Source organism: Balaenoptera ricei, chromosome 8, assembly GCF_028023285.1.
Source record: "Balaenoptera ricei isolate mBalRic1 chromosome 8, mBalRic1.hap2, whole genome shotgun sequence".
Classification (NCBI taxonomy): domain Eukaryota; kingdom Metazoa; phylum Chordata; class Mammalia; order Artiodactyla; family Balaenopteridae; genus Balaenoptera; species Balaenoptera ricei.
Genome location: NC_082646.1, coordinates 64,115,172 through 64,132,098, shown reverse-complemented (window position 1 = coordinate 64,132,098; position 16,927 = coordinate 64,115,172). Strand labels below are relative to the sequence as shown.

Here is a 16,927-nt window from a genome sequence, read left to right as displayed (position 1 = left end):
GTCCAATAGAAATGTAATGTGAGCCACATACGTAATTTTAAATTTTAAATTTAAATTTTAAATTTCTAGTATCTACATCAAAAAAGTCAAATGCAACAGGTAAATATATATTTTAGTTAATCTAATATATCAAGGTATCATCACTGCAATCTATAATATGAAAATTATTAATAAGATATTTTACATTATATTTTGAACTAATTCTTCAAAATTTGGTGTGTATTTTATATGTACGGCACATCTCAATTCAGACTAGGCATGTCTGAAGTGTTCAACAGCCACCAGAACCCCTTGGCTATCATAGTGGACAGCCAGATCTTGATATTCAACTCCTTGATATTCATTCCATCCTTACAGCCCCCTCATCATAATTTCTTTTACAGTTAGCTCAAAAAGCATATAGCATCCCTCTCCCAAAGGCAAAGCGCTCACGCACAAGCTGTTCATGTTTGATCATAAAGAGAAGGAGGTATGGAGAAACTAGAAGAAATCATTCTCTTCCTAAAAGTGCTTCATATTGATTATTTTCTTTTTACATTTTCCTCCCATTCTGACAGAAAAATCTGTATTGGGTTGAGCATTTTCCTCTTCTCCCCTGTTTTTACTTCAGTGTGTTTAATTTTTTTCAATCACTACCTTAGATTTTTAAGATCCATGAAGTTTGTAGTAAAAATTGAAGTTAGAATCTTTTTTTAAAATTGAATTTAAAGCCACCCAAATTAACATTATAATGGATTTTAGCACTCAATCCTATATATACTTACACAAAAAAAACAGCAATTTCTTTGCCCACGTATTGCATTTTACAAAACCTGACAACGATGTTACAAGAATGTAAAATTACAGGTCAATTTCTTTCATAAACAGAGATAAAAACAAAACCTAAACAACGTATAAGCAAAGACAAATCCAGTATTGCATATGAAGAATAATAGTGGTTTATTCCAGAAATCTGTGTTAGATTTAAAAATGGAAATAAATCAATGTATTCCAAGAACAGAATAAAAATGACGTGTGATTATCTTAATAATTACAGCGATCATATATGTTGAAATTCAACTTTCCACTCAGTACAAAAACTGACATCAAATTAATAAAAGAGAATTTCCTAAATTTGATTCCATATATCAACAAAGAAAAATCTCCACCAAATACCATGCTTAATGGTAAAATGTTGAGGGAACAGTTCTGAGCTTTCTGAGATGCTCTTCCCAGGTTATAATCCTCAAATTTGGCTCGAATAAAATTTTCCAATTCTTTCTTTAAAAAAAATAAAAAAGGAAAAATGTTGACAGCTACCCCTCACCCATCTCAAGATCTGTAATTAATCTGTCAAGGATGTTCAATCACCACTGGGTCACTCAACTCTAGCACTGAGTAAATGTTCAACAGGAAAGGAGTGAGAACACAGGAAAATAGGAGGTAAGAAAGGAGAAACTGAGATGCAGAAGAGCCTTGGAGTAGAGGGTACGGCTCAGATGGTGGGAACAGCAGGAAGTTCAAGAGCTTGGGCGACGCAGGGTCATCGGGACTGCACAGTTGCAAGGATTAAAATACGGACAAAGGGTGGTAGGAAAGTAATACTTAGAGAAGGTGTAGATGGGGAAGCCGTGGTTGGTGACATTGTAAAAGGAGACCGTGCCGGCCTCATAGTCTAAGAACACCCCAATTCGGCGAGGGGGCACCATCATGGAGAGGAGCAAGGAGGTGGACGATTCCTCGTAGGCTCTGTATTCGTGCTTATGATGTAACCCAATCACCCAGTATCCACTTTGAGGCTGGTATCGGGAGTAAACGTTCCGATTGTTCGCAAACTGGTTGAAAGATAACGTAGGTCCCATTGAATCACTGCACACCCCCAGGATCCAGTCAGTCTTCTTGGCCACGTCCACCTCCCAGTAATGCTTTCCTGAGGAGAAGTGCCGAGAGCCCAGGACACCACAGCCATAATGCTCTTCCAGATGAGACCCAGACAGCTGAGTGCCCACAAATCTCACCTGCCTCCGGTTCTTGGACAGGACAAGATTTAAATTAGCTGTGTGTGGATTCAGAGTCACGTCCACTGTGGGAGAAAGGTACAGCATCAGCAGATGAGAATGGGTATGTGGGTCTTATGGCTCTGAGAAGAGGAAGCGCAGGATATGGGTGGGAGGAATTGGAGCAGGTGGTGGGGGGCTGGGGGGAAACAGCAATACCTCATACCTGAGAGTGTGTGTGGGTATGTCTGGCAAGGATAAGAACATGTCAGCTCAAAGAGGCCACAGTTTCTACTCACCCCAGTAGCTCTGGACATCTGTCAGCTCTGTAATGATAAAGAGTCAATCACATTATATAGAACCATCAGTCTCAGGTCTGCTGTCTCTCCCTTACCTGGCTGAGAGGTGTGGCAGGGTATTCTATAAGGATGTGAACTGGCCATTTCATTCCCCCTTCAGTATGACCTGCATCTTCTTCAGCACATTGTGTCCCTCCCTCTCTGATCTCTCTCTCTGACACTATTCCCAAATACCAACCATACCCTTCATTCTTTTTATTTCCTATACTACCATGATCCCTCATCCAAACGCTGTTCCCTGAAACTCCTCACCTCTAAACACTCGCAGCATCTTTTTCAGATCTGGGGCTCGAAACATACTCTGCAGCTTGGTGGGGAGAGCTTCTGGCTTCTTCAGGGTCCAGAACTCACTCCTAGAGAGAACAGACACTATGAATCTTCAACACTGCTAACCTTGGGTGTCTCTAGCACCTGTCTCCTTCATCTCCCAGGCCCACTGGTGAACTTCAACACTCTTTCTTGAAGAAAATTAGCATCATTCTGCAAAGACCTCTGGCATAGGAGCCAGAAGAACTGGACTAAAAACTAGCTTCTCACCATCTGTGTACACACTGATAAGATTTTCATTCTATTTTTATTGGCCGTGTAGTATCTCTCTCTCTCTCTGTATATATATATATATATATATATATATATGCCACATCTTCTTTATCTGTTCATCTGTTGAGGGACACTTAGGTCACTTCCACATCTTGGCTATCATAAATAGTGCTGCGATGAATACTGGGGTGAATATATCTTTTGTACAGAACAGGGAATATAGCCAATATTTTATAATAACTTTAAATGGAGTATAATCTATAAAAGTATTGAATCACTATGTTGTACACCTGAAACTAATATACTCTTGCAAATCAACTATATATACATCAATTTAAAAAAAAGTTAATAGGATTTGTCCCTCAAAGCCTCATTTTTGTTTCTTTGTTTGGTTTGTTGTTGTTTTGTAAAATACAATAATTTTCCCTTCTTTCTCTGCATCCTAGAGACTGTATAATATTAAATAAAATAATGGCTGGGAAATCCTTTGCTACCTCTAAAAAAGATACAAAATACTTAAAATGTCAGCGCCCTCTTAGAGGGTCTACAGGTATCTGTGTTGACAGGCAGGACATCAGGACCTGCTGCTAGGGCTTTCAGAGTATCAGGTGAAGGGCTCCCTTAGAAGAGTCTGTGATTTAGGTCTCAAGGTCTTGCAGAGGCCTAGGGAGAAAGACCTTCAGAACAGCCTCTTAGGATTCTTGGTCTCTGGGAACGTTACGCCAGTCGGAGAAAGGAAATGTCCTCACCTCCAAACTGAGAATAAAGACTTCTGAAGGGACAACAGGCTCCATAGGTCATGTGTTCGTGAGGCGCTTCAAGGTACCAGGTATGTGGGCTACTTTAGGGGTCACCTTGATGAATGAAATTCTAGAGTAGGTGATAGAGAAGAGAACATGTTTTTGTTCCAGGGCCAAAGCCACTCTTTTCAAGACCTCAGGTCTATGTTTTTACTGGAATTAAGAAAAATGGAAGTCTGAGGAAAACTAGGTAGCAAGGCATGGCCTGTTCCAAAGCCAAGGGGGAAAGGGAAATTTAAGCAGCTGTCCCAAGAGCTGATTTCTGGACCTTGGAAAAAAAAGCAAATGGGAAATTTCCCTCTGATAAAGTATGTGGGCAAAGAAAATCCCTGTGTATTTTGAGGTAGCTATGAACTACTAGAATCAAGACTGGAAAGCAGGTACAGAGGTTTGTGGAAAAGGAGTTCCCTCACGAGGTACGTGGGGAGTCAGTGATATGGTAATCCTTGATTCTTAAGAACACTACTGTCCCAATTTGTGACCTTCTGCCGCTCAAATTCTCCTACCATAGAAACCAAGTCATTCCCTTTACTTTGGGGGACCCCAAATTCTCATGAAAAGCAACTCAAGACACCACAGTCCTAAATCTTCCCTGCTTTGTGATTTTTGTTTTCCTTTCCCACTGACCACAAGATAACTCTATGGGTACAGGAATCTTTTGTCAACCCAAGGGAACCACGTCATGTTCTCCACATACCTTTTTGCGACATCACTCACATCCTAGGAAAGAAAGAGACAGGTTAAGTCAAGGGTAATAGGCCTTGTCCTCTACTACAGCCTCATTCATGTCCCTCATCCCATTCCCACCACCCCATGATGATAGAGCTAGAGATGATCCAATATGGAGGCCACAAAGTAGAGATAAGAACTCAAAGCAGACTCTCCCTGAGACCCTATGTAGGGATGTCAGGAAATGATTCACTTCATTCATTAGTACCTTTATTTTTACAACAGAGTGTGTGTGCGTGTGTGTGTGTGTGTGTGTGTGTGTGTGTGTGGTGTTATATATGTACCTCATCTTTTATTTGCCAGGCACTGTGCCTGCTTCTAGATGCTCTCATATGACTAAGTCCTAATTTCTGTCCTCGAGATGCTCACATTCTGGTTGCTGAGGACACAAGGGCCATAAATGTGGTTGTTTCTCAAATTCCACCTCCCCTAACCCTCTATGCTACCTTTGCTGACTTTGCGTATTTTTCTTGATTTCAACACACACATGTGTTGATGATTCCTAAATCTGTACTTCTGCTTACATCTCTTTTATATACCCCAGCACATAAGCCACGGGCACCACAAATTCAAGATATCTGAAAGAAAACTTCCCTTTCCTGCAACCATGAGGTCTCTTCTGTTATCTTCCATCTTCCTCAATGATCCCACCATCCAGTCACCAAATGTAGACAAAGTACTGTCCTAAGAACTACCTGCCATCCCATCTTAGACCAAGCCAGTGCATTTCACACCCTTACTGTTCTTTACCATCATCACTGCCACTGCCCGCCTCAATTGAGTAGAATTATCTCATGGCCTCCGAATTGGTCTTCCTAACTTCTGCTCTATACACCTCAATGTAGCAGAAGAAAAGGCCAATGGTTTGATCTATGTAACACAGGAATAACTATTTGCATGGTATTGGAGCTATTTTTGGTTGTATTTGACAAAAACACAACTCAAACTGGCTTGCATATGTAAAGTGGTAGAGGTGGATCCAGGATTGTAGCAATCTTAAGGCCTACTTGTAATAAGGAACTCAAATGATCAAATCAGGGTGACACTTCATGCCTCTTCCTCTTAGCTTTATTCTCAGGGTTCACATTTTGAAACTTGAAAGCTGCAGGCTTGTATCCAGCTGTCAAATCTTAATGGGTAACAATGTCAAACAGATATGGAAAAGAGAAGGAGGAAGTGTCTGTGATGGGCAAGTTCTGGAAAAATTGACTGTGAGGTAACACTCTAGTTAAAATGACCATTGGGCAGTCATACTAACTAGTGGGTAGAAGAGTCTAGACAGGTGCCTGGACTAGGTATTATATAAATTGATGATCTATTTGCACCTATGAAGCAATTTTTCCAGTTTGAAGAGACTTGTAAAGGGGCTAGAACAAGTGGGGGAAGGAGCAAGCATTAGGGCAACCCAACATCAAAGATGAAGAAAAAAGCAAGAAGAATAAACTGAAGACGTGAAACCAGAAGTAGTGAATGAGGAAAAGCTCCAACAGGTGGAAAATAACTACCCCATGACCCCAGTACTAGGGCCCAAGTATAAGTAAAGAAATTATTATTCCACCAGGAAAGGGAGCAAGAGGAAAGCAAGAAAGCAAACAGAAAATAAGGGAGAGCCTGAAGGTTCCAGAATGTCACAAGGTACATCCTGCTTCAACTTAATAGTCACACTATTCACTCTATGAAGCCAACAGCTGCTCAGATTTCAACCTCAGTTCAAATCTCTCCATCAAATCTCTTTGGATTTGACAGCTTGCACCCTCCCAATCCACATACACACACAGACCAGAGCTCATTGTTTGTGCCTCAAAAGTCCTGTTCAAACTTCTATTACAACATGTTCAATGATTCTGCCCTAGAGGAGAAAGTGAAGCAAAGAAGGGCTGGTAATTACATAAAAAATCTCTAAGTACTTGAGTTTGGTATGTGTTTGCCTGTGACTAAGCTGAGTGAAAAGAACCTGACCAATCCCAACACGGCATCAGAGACAACAGGTACCTAATGGCCAGTGATTCTCAACAGGGGGCGGGAGGATAAGTTCTCCCCAGGGTCACTTGGCAATGCCTGGAGGGTTTTTCTGTTGTCACAGCTAGTGGGAGGCTACTGGCATCTAGAGGGTAGAGGCCAGGGGTGCTGCTAAACATCCTACAATGCACCGGGCAGCCCCTCACAGCAAAGAATTTTCTAGCCCAAAAGGTCAATAGTACCAAGATTGAGAAATGCTGCAGTAAAACATCACTCGATCTTTTACATTGTATCAAATGAACTTTTGGACTATCCTTTATACATAAGAAATAAAAATGAGACATTCCTTTAGCATTTGTACTTTTAATTATCCTACGCTTTATCCATGAACTTTGAACTGTTTAATAGGGAAGAGGCACTACAGGGTCAAAGGAAATTTTTTTCTTTCCCCCACCAAGATAAGGAGTCCCACCTCAGAAGGGAAGGAAAGTTAGTCTCTCTTTGCCTTGACTGTCAGACCTCGGGCTCCTTTGCGATTCCTACCTGCAGCAGCTCCGTTGTTGACCCCTGACACCGGCGCTCCAGGTCTGAGATGAGCTCTCTCAGGGACTGGCTCTGCTGCATCAGCTCGCCCTCGGCTTCTGCTATGATGTTCAGCCCCTTCCTCTCCTCCTCCTCCAGCTTCTTCAGCTGCCGCTTCTCCTCTCTGTCCAGGATGCTCCTCAACTGATCAAACTGCTTCTGGATCCTGTGTCTCTCAGGTTCCATCTGACTCTTCAGGAACATGGAAGAGAAAGAGGCTGCTAGTCTGCAGAGCTGAGGGTCTCCTGTATAAGGGGTTGGGGAGGCAGGCTCTGCACTGCTTTCCTGGTGGGTCTCAGTGGGGGGGGGGGGGGAATGAGCAAATGGGGGAGTAAGTCCTGCAGAACCTGCCCTTTTCTCCTATTCTCCCTTCAGCTCTTCCCAGACCATTGGCCCCAGGCTGTCTTATCTAGGCTTCTGAGATAGAGACTTTGATTCCTAGGTGAGATTTAGATTCCAAGCAGCCTCTCTGGCCTCTCAGAACTCACCATCAGCCTCCCCTTCCAGTTTTCAATATTGAGATCGGCCTGTGCCTGACCTATTTTTCCAACGTTCAGAGCTCAAAACTATAGAACAAGGTCCAGAATCAGGAATTAAGGGCTGCCAATGGCCATGGTTCCTCTCCCATGATTGTCTTCAAAAACCTAGATTCCCTTTGATATGTTCATTTGCTAACTTCCCCTTCTCTCTCCCTGGCTCTGCACCAAGAACAATGCCCTTGTTTGGAAGGGTTGCAGTGAAGGACGAGGCAAAGGGAAGCTTCTAGCTACATCAGGGAACAGACAGAACTAGGTCCCCTTTGCCCTCGGCTCCCATGCCCTGCCCTGATCGCCGTCCCAGGACACCTTCAGAGGAATCTCTCTTACCTTCCAGGATGCCCTCTTCTCTCTGATAACAGCTGTTAGTTTCTCAGCTTCCTGCTGCTCTTGCCTCAGCTTCTTCAGAGACTCCTGGAACTTCTCCTGGAAGAAACACATCAAGTCAAGCAGGATCAAGTGTCAAATCGTTTCAGTGCGGAGACATGGAATGAACGGGGGAGAGATTATTACGCTGACCTCAGGAGATGCCTGTCCTGGAATGAAACACTGAGAAGGTCAAAGTTATCTTTTATAAACAGGGAATAGAAACCACTTGGAATAGGCTGATTCTCTTTTCTCCAGGGGAGAGAACCTGACCATGAACCACTTTAAGTCCTTCACTCTCACTGCCAACATATCCCCTGAACTCAATCTGCTCCGCCCCCTACTGGCCCCAAGCAGCGTCCTCTACTCATGCAGAGCCAATCATGAGCAGCAAGAAAGAGCTAAAGTCTCTGCTCTTGGCCAGAGGGGCTTTTTCTAGGTTCATCCTCTACATAAATAGGCGGACTACAAAGAAATTAGATTAGAGCACAAAGAAAAGTTAATAATCTACCAAGGAGTCTGTTCCCACCTGCCTTCCCTCCATCTGGGCTCCCACCTGGTACTCCTGGGCAACCTCCTCCATGAGGAACGTGTGGTGACCACGGTGCTCCTGGGACCTCTCGCACAGCCAGCAAATGAGCTTCCCATCCTCCTTACAGAAGAGCTGGAGTTTCTCTCCATGGTGCACACAAAGAATCACCTTCAGCTGCTTCCCCAAGCCCAACACCACCTCCCTGAGCCTCTCCGCTATGTTGGCCAGGTGCCGATTGGGCCGCAGGTTCCCAGGCTGGTAGCTGGTCTGGCACACAGGACAGCTGCTCTCTTCTTCTTGGCCAATACCCAACTCCTTGCTATTCCCCGTGATGCAGGCTTGGCAGAAGCTGTGTCCACAGTCTATGCTCAGGGGTTCTGTCAGGAGCTCCAGGCAGATGGGGCAGGTCACTTCATCCTGGATGTCCACCAGGACTGCTGAAGTCATTGTAGCCACTCTCCTGGCTCCTGCCTGCCCAGTCCTGGCTTCTAAGGTGTTTCTTGTGTATAGAATCCTGGGTAGATGGCCAAAAAGAAAGGGTTCAGGGTAAGAAATGAGGCAGACAAAGGCAGGCTGACTGTTCTGGATAAACAGGTCAAGCACCTGGGGTAACAAGAGCTTCTCATTCTAACTTCAAACATGTTCTTTGCCCCTGCTCACATTAGACAGCAATTTGCACTCTCATTAGAGCAATGCTCACGGTTTCCTTTTACTCCTACTGGATGAAGGGATAATGATGTGCTGGAGAGAAGTGGCCTTGGATAGGCCACTGTCTGTTTAACCTTTTCTCAGCCCACCAAAACACAACCTCAATGTTCAAAGCACCAGAACATGCTGCTGCCTCAGGATTCTTGCACTTGCTGTTCCTGCTGCAAGGAAGCCCCTTCACCCTGGTATCTGCATGACTCTCTGACTTCATTCAACTCTCTCCTTACATGTTTTATCAGAAGAGTTTGCTCTGTCAAGCCTAGCTAAGGCATGGCCACCCACACCATCACTCTCAATATACTTACCTGCTTGATTTTCCTTCTTATCAATCACCACCTAATATGGATCTTTAATTGCCTGAATCCTCCCACTGGAATATAAGCTCCATGAGATCAGAGACTGCTTTTGTTCATTATTGAACTAGCTCAGTGTCCAACACACAGGTCCTCAACTTTTGATGAAGAAAACTCTAGAACCTCCTCATCCCTCCATAGATGATAAGACCTTTCTCATGAGCTCCTTCGCCTCTCTTTCACATGGTGCTGGCATTGCTCTCCAGGATCTAATCTCCAAGATCAAAAGTATCATTTATTGTGACGACACGACTACCTTCTAACAGCTCTTTACAGAGCCCTTTCATCTCTCATGGTCACCTTCCCAGAAAGACCCAAAGACACAAAAATGACCACAATAAGGTGATGTTATATCTTTACAATTAACACTTGTGTAACCAGTTGTGATTTAGAAATCATATTCCCCTGTTTTCTTTATCTCTCATAGGAAAACTCTGAATAAATAAGAGTATTTTTAGCCTCTTGATAAAGAGAGACAGTAAGTGACTTTATAAAATCACACATCTTATAAAATCGTAGATGTGTTCTAAAAAGAACTTGCTGTATAAAAAAATAAATAAAATAAAATTCAAAAAAAATTATGCTTCGAGGTAGAGTCAGTATACCCATTTTACAGGTAAAGAAACCTGGACATGGAGGTTGAATCAGCTCTCCTGTGAACTGAGAGTGAAAGGGGTGGCCCAAAGAAAACCAAGAGACTTGTGAGAAGAGAAGGGACAGTGGGGCAGGTGAAACAATGGATGTTTACTATGTCTACTAGTTGTCCCTCAGCTCCCGCACCTGATTCATTCTGTCTGGTATTATGGTTAGATGTTTTCATGTGTATCTACCCTCGGATTGTGAGCCCCTGAGAACTATGTATCTGGACTATGTATTTGTTATCACTGTATCTCCTGGAGGACGCAGGACAATCCTCCGAATATAGTATATGCTCAATAAATGTTTATTGACATTATTGTTTCATTAAACTAGTTTAAACCAGAAAAAAATAAATAAATAAACGTAGAGTTGGCAAAACCTATCATGTCCAGAGTCCTAGTTCAAAGCTCTGTCCTCAAGCCTCATAACTTTAACCAAAGACAGTGGTGAAGGTGGTCAAAGTCAGGCACAGACCTGGTGCTTTGGGAGAAGAGATTTCACCAGGCCTGTCCAAAACCCTGACAGGACTCTTAAGGTGCCCGTGTGTTGGGGAGACAGGGGACAGGTGGGAGAGTCAAGGCCACATATGTTCTAGTGAGAGTTCACAGAAAAAAGACCTGAGGCAGGGGTATGCAGGTGGAATGGTTGGGACAAAGAGGTCTTATAGCATTTGGGGAAAGTATTTCAGAATCGCTAATAGGAGAAAAGTATAAAAATGGAGGAAAAAGAGGAATGAAGTATCAATGCATGTTATAACAAGAGTGAGCCTTGAAAACATTATGCTAAGTGAGTGAAGTCAGATACAAAAGATTACACACTGTATAACTCCATTTACAGGAAATATCTAGAGTAGGCAAACCTATAGACATGGAAAGTAGGTTGTCAAGAGTTGGTGGGAGAGGGAATGGGAAATAACTGCTAATGAGTCTGGGGTCTCTTTTGGGGGTGATGAAAATATTCTGGAATTAGATAGTGGTGCTAGTTGAAAAACTTTGGATTTTTCCAAAAAAGCGAATTGTATACCTTTAAAGGATGAATTTTATGGTCTGTGAACTATATCTCAATTAAAAAAAAAATTTATGAGAGGGAAATAAGAGGGAGAGGCTATCTTGTGACTTCTGGTTCAGAGCTGTCCCAACTCCACAGCTTTTACACAAGGCATGCTGTGGGAGAGGATCTAAGAGTCAAGCACAGTGTATAGCTGGTATGGGGAGATAACGGTGAATGAAATATATACTCTACGAGGAGGTGTACCATTCAGACTTCGAGCAAGAAACACATCCATTTTTGAACACATAGCAAAGACAATCATCATTAATGCAAGCAAGTATATATGCATGCAGGTATTTGTTTCAAGGAACAGTGGAAGGTAGAAAATAATCAGAGACCATCTTCTGATCGCTTTTTATGTGAGGTAATGGCTGAACTCTTTACAGGTAGTATATTGATATAATCCAATCCCACAATAACTCTATCAGATACGTTTAATAACACCTATTTTACAAATGTGAAAAGTGAACTTCTTAAAAAGGTATTCAATTACCAAAGGTCTCAGAATGAATAAGTGACAAAGTAAAGGTTATAATCTAGTTTTATGCAAATCCAAACCTCAGGTTGTTGTCTGGTCCTTAAAGGAAGAGAATGTTTCCTTTATGCCCCCCACACCACCTGCAAGGGTGCTCAGGTCACAGAGTGGCTCAGCTTCTTTCTACCCACCTCCTGACTGGTGCTCGTCTCATTTTTTGGGCTGCACTGATTCAGCATGATCGTCCCCTTCTTCCTAGCATTTGAAGGCATCCTACAGCTCTTCCTAAGCTATGTGTAGGCTCCTTCTCCAGCCCTGTTCTGCTTCATTCCTGGTGGCACATCCCCAGGACTCAGGCTGCTTCCCTTGCCCTGGCAGGGTGAGGTGAGAAGAGAAGGCACTGACACTGGAGTAACACAGACACAGGTCTGAATCCTGAATTTATCTGTCTCTAGTTCTGGAACACTGGGGTAATTCCTGATCTGAGATGTGGTTTAATGTTTTGTGTATTGCCGATAACAAGTCCTCCCTTATAGCACGCTTGTGATAAATTATCTGAGCCAATGTGTAGAAAAGTCTCAATAAAAACTAGTTGTCACTACATTTATACTGTCATTGTGCTTCAGTCCTTCAGTGCTCTGCCCTCTTACCATGAGGAGAAGAGCCTCTTCAGTATTTTTACCAGAAATAGGGATACAGCAGAGTCTGGGGGATGAATAGCTCTATATAAATATCTGTATAAGAATGAAGGCATCACTTTCTCACCCCCTTTCATATCTTCTTCCTTGTTTTGGACCTAGGAGAAAAATCCACTACCTCAATTCGTCACAAGATTTAATAAGATGGCATTTAAGGACAATGTGAGAACGCTGGACCTCACCCAGTAGTTTCTGTGTGCCTGGCATAAATAAGGGTCAGTTAAGAAAGCTAGTAGCTTCTCTGACAAGACAACTAAAGATGCTGGAACTAACCGTAACTTTATTTTTTGTCTGGGCTGAATTAATATGTATGTCCCCACTGAAAAACATCTTATTCTCATTCTTGAAAGTTTTCAGTCATTAAATTATATTACTGTTGTCTTAAATCACATAATTTTTTTTCTGAATTTTATTTTATTTATTTACTTTTTATACAGCAGGTTCTTATTAGTTATCTATTTTATACATATTAGTGTATATATGTCAATCTTAAATCACATAATTTTGTAAAGACATTTAAGATTACTTATTTATTTATTTTTACTATTCCAGAATTGAATTACTCATTGGAAGCCATATGCTCCGTTTGCCTAGCTGGAGTCTAGTTTGGGCCACCAAAGAAGAGCCAGCTGACAAATGCACTGCCTAGTTGGAGGCTCACTACCCCTGATCCCAGCTGTGACCCTTGTGTACAGGATGGGCCACAGGGTGACTGAGAGCAGATATAATTCCATAGTGTTTCTTTGGCCCCCTTGCAAAGGCAGATGTACACTGATGTACAGCTTGGTCAGTGTGGGCATAATTAAAGAACACAAGGTCTGTCAGCTAGGCAGCAGTAGGGAAGGGATGGGGTTAAACGAAGGTGTGCTTTGTTTTGCAGAAACTAACCATTAAGTTGCATAAAGTTCCAAACACCAGATGTTTCAAAAAGGTTACAGTGCATTCCAATCAACAAGCTATCACAGTATAAGCAAACAACCAAGCACCTGCTTGCTTGCAGTTTTTGGCAACCTAGAGAAACCCGTACTACATGGAAGATCATGCCTGCCCCTGAATGAACACGCATGTACCCCAGACATAAAACTTCCCTGATCCAGCTGTTCAGAAAAACAGTACTTTGAGAGCTATCTCCCTGTCTCCTTACTGGTCACAAGTAAGAAATGCTTCTACTTTAATCAAAAGTACTTGGTGTGTCCATTGGCTATGCACCCCAAGTGACGGACCATTGAGTCTAGTAACAGGTCCTGTAACTGTCACCAATTTTCCCCTCCTGAGTGCGTGGTAGGATAAAAAATATCAAATTGCCTCCCAGTAACAAGAAGCCCTTACAGGAGAAAGGGCCTGAGAAAGTGTCCCAGACTAAGAAAACAGTCTGTGAGATACAGCATAGATGAGCAGGGTGAGTACAGGGCATTGCTGGGGATCGAGTGAGCTGAAAACATGATCTCAATGAATATTACCAACCAAGAAAATGGATGTACTGATATATACAACAAAATAAATCTCAAAAGCACTATGCAAAGTGAAAGAAGCTAGACAGCAAGGATAAGTTGCTGTATGATTCCATTTATACGAAATACTAAAAAAGACAAAACACTACTATTTGAGATCAGATTAGTGGATACCAGGGCCCAGGGAGAGAAGGGGATGAATTGCAAAGGGACACAAAAAAATTTGGGGGGTGACAGAAATCCCCTATATATATCATGATAGTGCTGTTTGGACAACTATATACAAGTCAAAACTCACGGAATTGCATGCTTAAAATTGCTAACTTATTAAATGTAAATGATAACTCATTAGAGCTAACAAAAACAAAATAGAAGAAATGCAATGAGAATAACTGAGGCTTGGTTTTTTGATCTTCTAAGCACAAGTAATAACTGTGTTGTCAAATATGGTAGCCACAGGTGGCTACTGAGCACTTGAAATGTGGCTAGTTGGAAATGAGATGTTTTAAGTATAAAACACACACTGGGTTTCAAAGATTTGGTAAGAAAAAATAATCTAAAACATTTCATTAATGGATTTTTTACATTGATTACATGTTCTAAATATATTTTGGAAGCATGGAGTTAAATATATTAAAATCAATTTCATCTGTTTCTTCTAACATTTTAATAAGGCCAATAGAAAAATTTAAATTATATATGTGGCTCTATTATATTTCTCTATTACTTTTCCATCTAATGCTCTGCTTGAGATATTCAAAGCAGAGAAAGAATCTTGAACAGAAAAGATTATGTAAGAGTTGATGTCTCTTGTTAAAGAGTATAAAGTTAAGGCTGGGAAAAGGAAGGCGGGGAACAGAGTCAGTTAACATTCAGTTAGAGAGGGTTTGCGTAGCCCTGCCCACATGCCAGCAGGGGCTTGACCACTAGCTACTCCTGATCGCAGCCTAGAGGACACAAGAAAAGCCAACAGAGTCCCTGACTAAGGCCACATCTCAAGAGCAGTGTGGGTGGCAGAAAGATAAGTCTGGCTGTGTGAGGAGTGCAGATACCAGACCTTAAGGGGAAGAAGCTTGAAGATCAAATTAGCAAATGAAAGAGGCCAGATTCACCACTAGTGCCAGTTAAATCAGAAGCAGATGCCAGAAAAAGGCCGTGTGGTCTGCTAACTAGCCTCAATGGCATCCAGTGGAGCTCTTTATGCAGAATCTCTAGGCCTCACCGAGACCAATTCAGTATCTGCGCTTTAATAAGATCTCAGGTAATTCGTATGCACATTAAGGCCTCAGAAGCATTGCCTTAAATACAGGAGCCTTCTTCCCACGTAAATGCAATTTAGGGTGCAAAATAGAAAAGGGGGAGGGTGGGTGGGGAAGGCCAAAGAATGGACTGATATGTAGATCTGAAGCATCTTTTAGAATGAAAGCTCACAATTAGATATTGAAAGGGCTTTCAGAATAACACTAGTCCAGGCTGGGGCTCAGACTGAAAGTTAGAAATAAAATGGGTGGGACTGCCCCCGAGCTGGGAGTTCTAGTGAAAACAGGGTAAAAATCTAAGCACGTGGCAACTACACTCATAAATGAGTTGAGATTGTGCTGAGGAAATAATTTTTTTTTACCCTTTTGCAGGAAGCACTCGATAAATATTTGATTTGGAACATAATTTACATTTTTTTTAAACTTCAAAAAATCACTACCTCATGCATTCAAAACTTATAATGATTTAATAACTTTCCAAATTCTTAAAATATTGTCCTGCACAGGTTTTCTTCTCCCTGAGTGTTAGATAATCCATTAACCGAGTGTCTTTTTTTAGGTTAGATAATAAAATTCTAATCATTTTTTTCTGCATTTGTGATATTCCACTTGTAATTCCTAATCGTTTAAACCCTGCTGTATTTTAACTTGTTGAGATGTCAGAAGGAGTCATAGTCTCCTTTACCATAGTGCATTTTTATGTATTTTATTCCCTACTCTATTGTTTCAAAAATTGTTTTGATTTTGCATTTTTTAAGGTAGGCATTGAGTTTGTCCATAATAATGACTTAATAATTTGAGTATTTACTATTTTTTCAGGCACTCTCCTGTGTGTTTAAACTTCTGCCTTACTTAAGCCTCACCAAAACTCTATAATATAAATATCACTCTGTCCATTTTATAGATGGAAGAAACTGAAGCTCAAAGAGCTCAAACAACAGGTGCGGGGTACGCAGCCAGCGTCTAAGTGTCAGAGGCAGAGTTGGAACCCAGGCACTCTGTTCGCAGCACCCACGCTCCTAACCACACATCTCTGTCTTCATTGATTGACAGATTAAATGTTGTTCCTGATCTCGCTGAGCTCATTCGCAGTGAGGATGAAAAGAGAAATTATCTGTATCATGAGCTCCTAAAGGGAAGGGACCCCATTTCTTTTACCGCCCTGTCACTTCAAGTGACAGTAAGTGGCCCAGCCACAGATGGCATACATCTCCAGGTGACCGGCACATGGAGGCTCCAGATGTAAGGCTCCATCATGTGGTCAAAGCTCCTCTGAGCAAACCAAGGAGTTTCACATAGATTCTGAGCAACTGAGAGCGCTCACTCCTTTGGTCTTTTTTCTTGAACTCAACCGCGCACGGCCCTGCTACCTAAGGTGAAACGCAGGGCTCTCGGGCCAGCCCGGCCTTTGCACAGACTGAATGCGGAAGGCTCATCTCCCAGCTCCCTCTGGGAGGAGTCAGGGCCTCCTGGGGCGGGGTGGGGTGGGGGTGGGGATGGGGGGGGGGCGGTAGGATAAGCGGTGCTCACTTCCTGGAGCAGAAAGGCTGGAGATGGGGGGAAGGGCTGCTGACCTCTGGATCCACACCAGCCGCCGGGTCTGCCATCATTCCCTATCAAAACTTTCAGAGCTGCCTCCCCTACATCCTTCAGCTTCCAGAATCAGGGTTTCATTATCACTATCTTTACACAGGCTACTCCCAGCTCCAAAGGTGCCTCTTCCGTACTCTCTTCCTGAACTTGAGTCAACTCAAAACTGCAGAGGTCTCCCTCACCCTGCCTCCACCCGCGAACCTCCCAACCAACCTGTAGGGCGCGTCAACCTCTGAGTACTAGTGGGGACAGTGGTGGCTGGCCAGAAAACGGATTTGCTCACCAACCTGGAATCTGTATCTTGGATCAGAGCCGAGGATTT

The 16,927-nt window shown here is 42.5% G+C and overlaps 1 protein-coding gene across 2 annotated transcripts; it reads right to left on the bottom strand.

Annotated features, from left to right (window-relative positions):
* Window positions 1–1,114: 1,114 nt before the first annotated feature.
* Window positions 1,115–16,927, bottom strand: LOC132369826 (tripartite motif-containing protein 6-like). 2 transcript variants are annotated; one of them, XM_059929512.1, is made up of 8 exons: window positions 16,893–16,927; window positions 8,404–8,893; window positions 7,812–7,907; window positions 6,907–7,137; window positions 4,373–4,395; window positions 2,588–2,688; window positions 2,276–2,302; window positions 1,115–2,062 (listed from the first exon to the last, which is right to left on the bottom strand). In XM_059929512.1, the coding sequence occupies exons 2-8, from the start codon at window positions 8,824–8,826 to the stop codon at window positions 1,500–1,502; spliced, it is 1,464 nt and encodes a 487-aa protein (XP_059785495.1). In that variant the 5' UTR covers window positions 8,827–8,893; window positions 16,893–16,927; the 3' UTR covers window positions 1,115–1,499. The 2 variants fall into 2 exon arrangements, with proteins under 2 accessions (XP_059785495.1, XP_059785494.1); XM_059929511.1 differs by having other exon boundaries at window positions 16,819–16,903.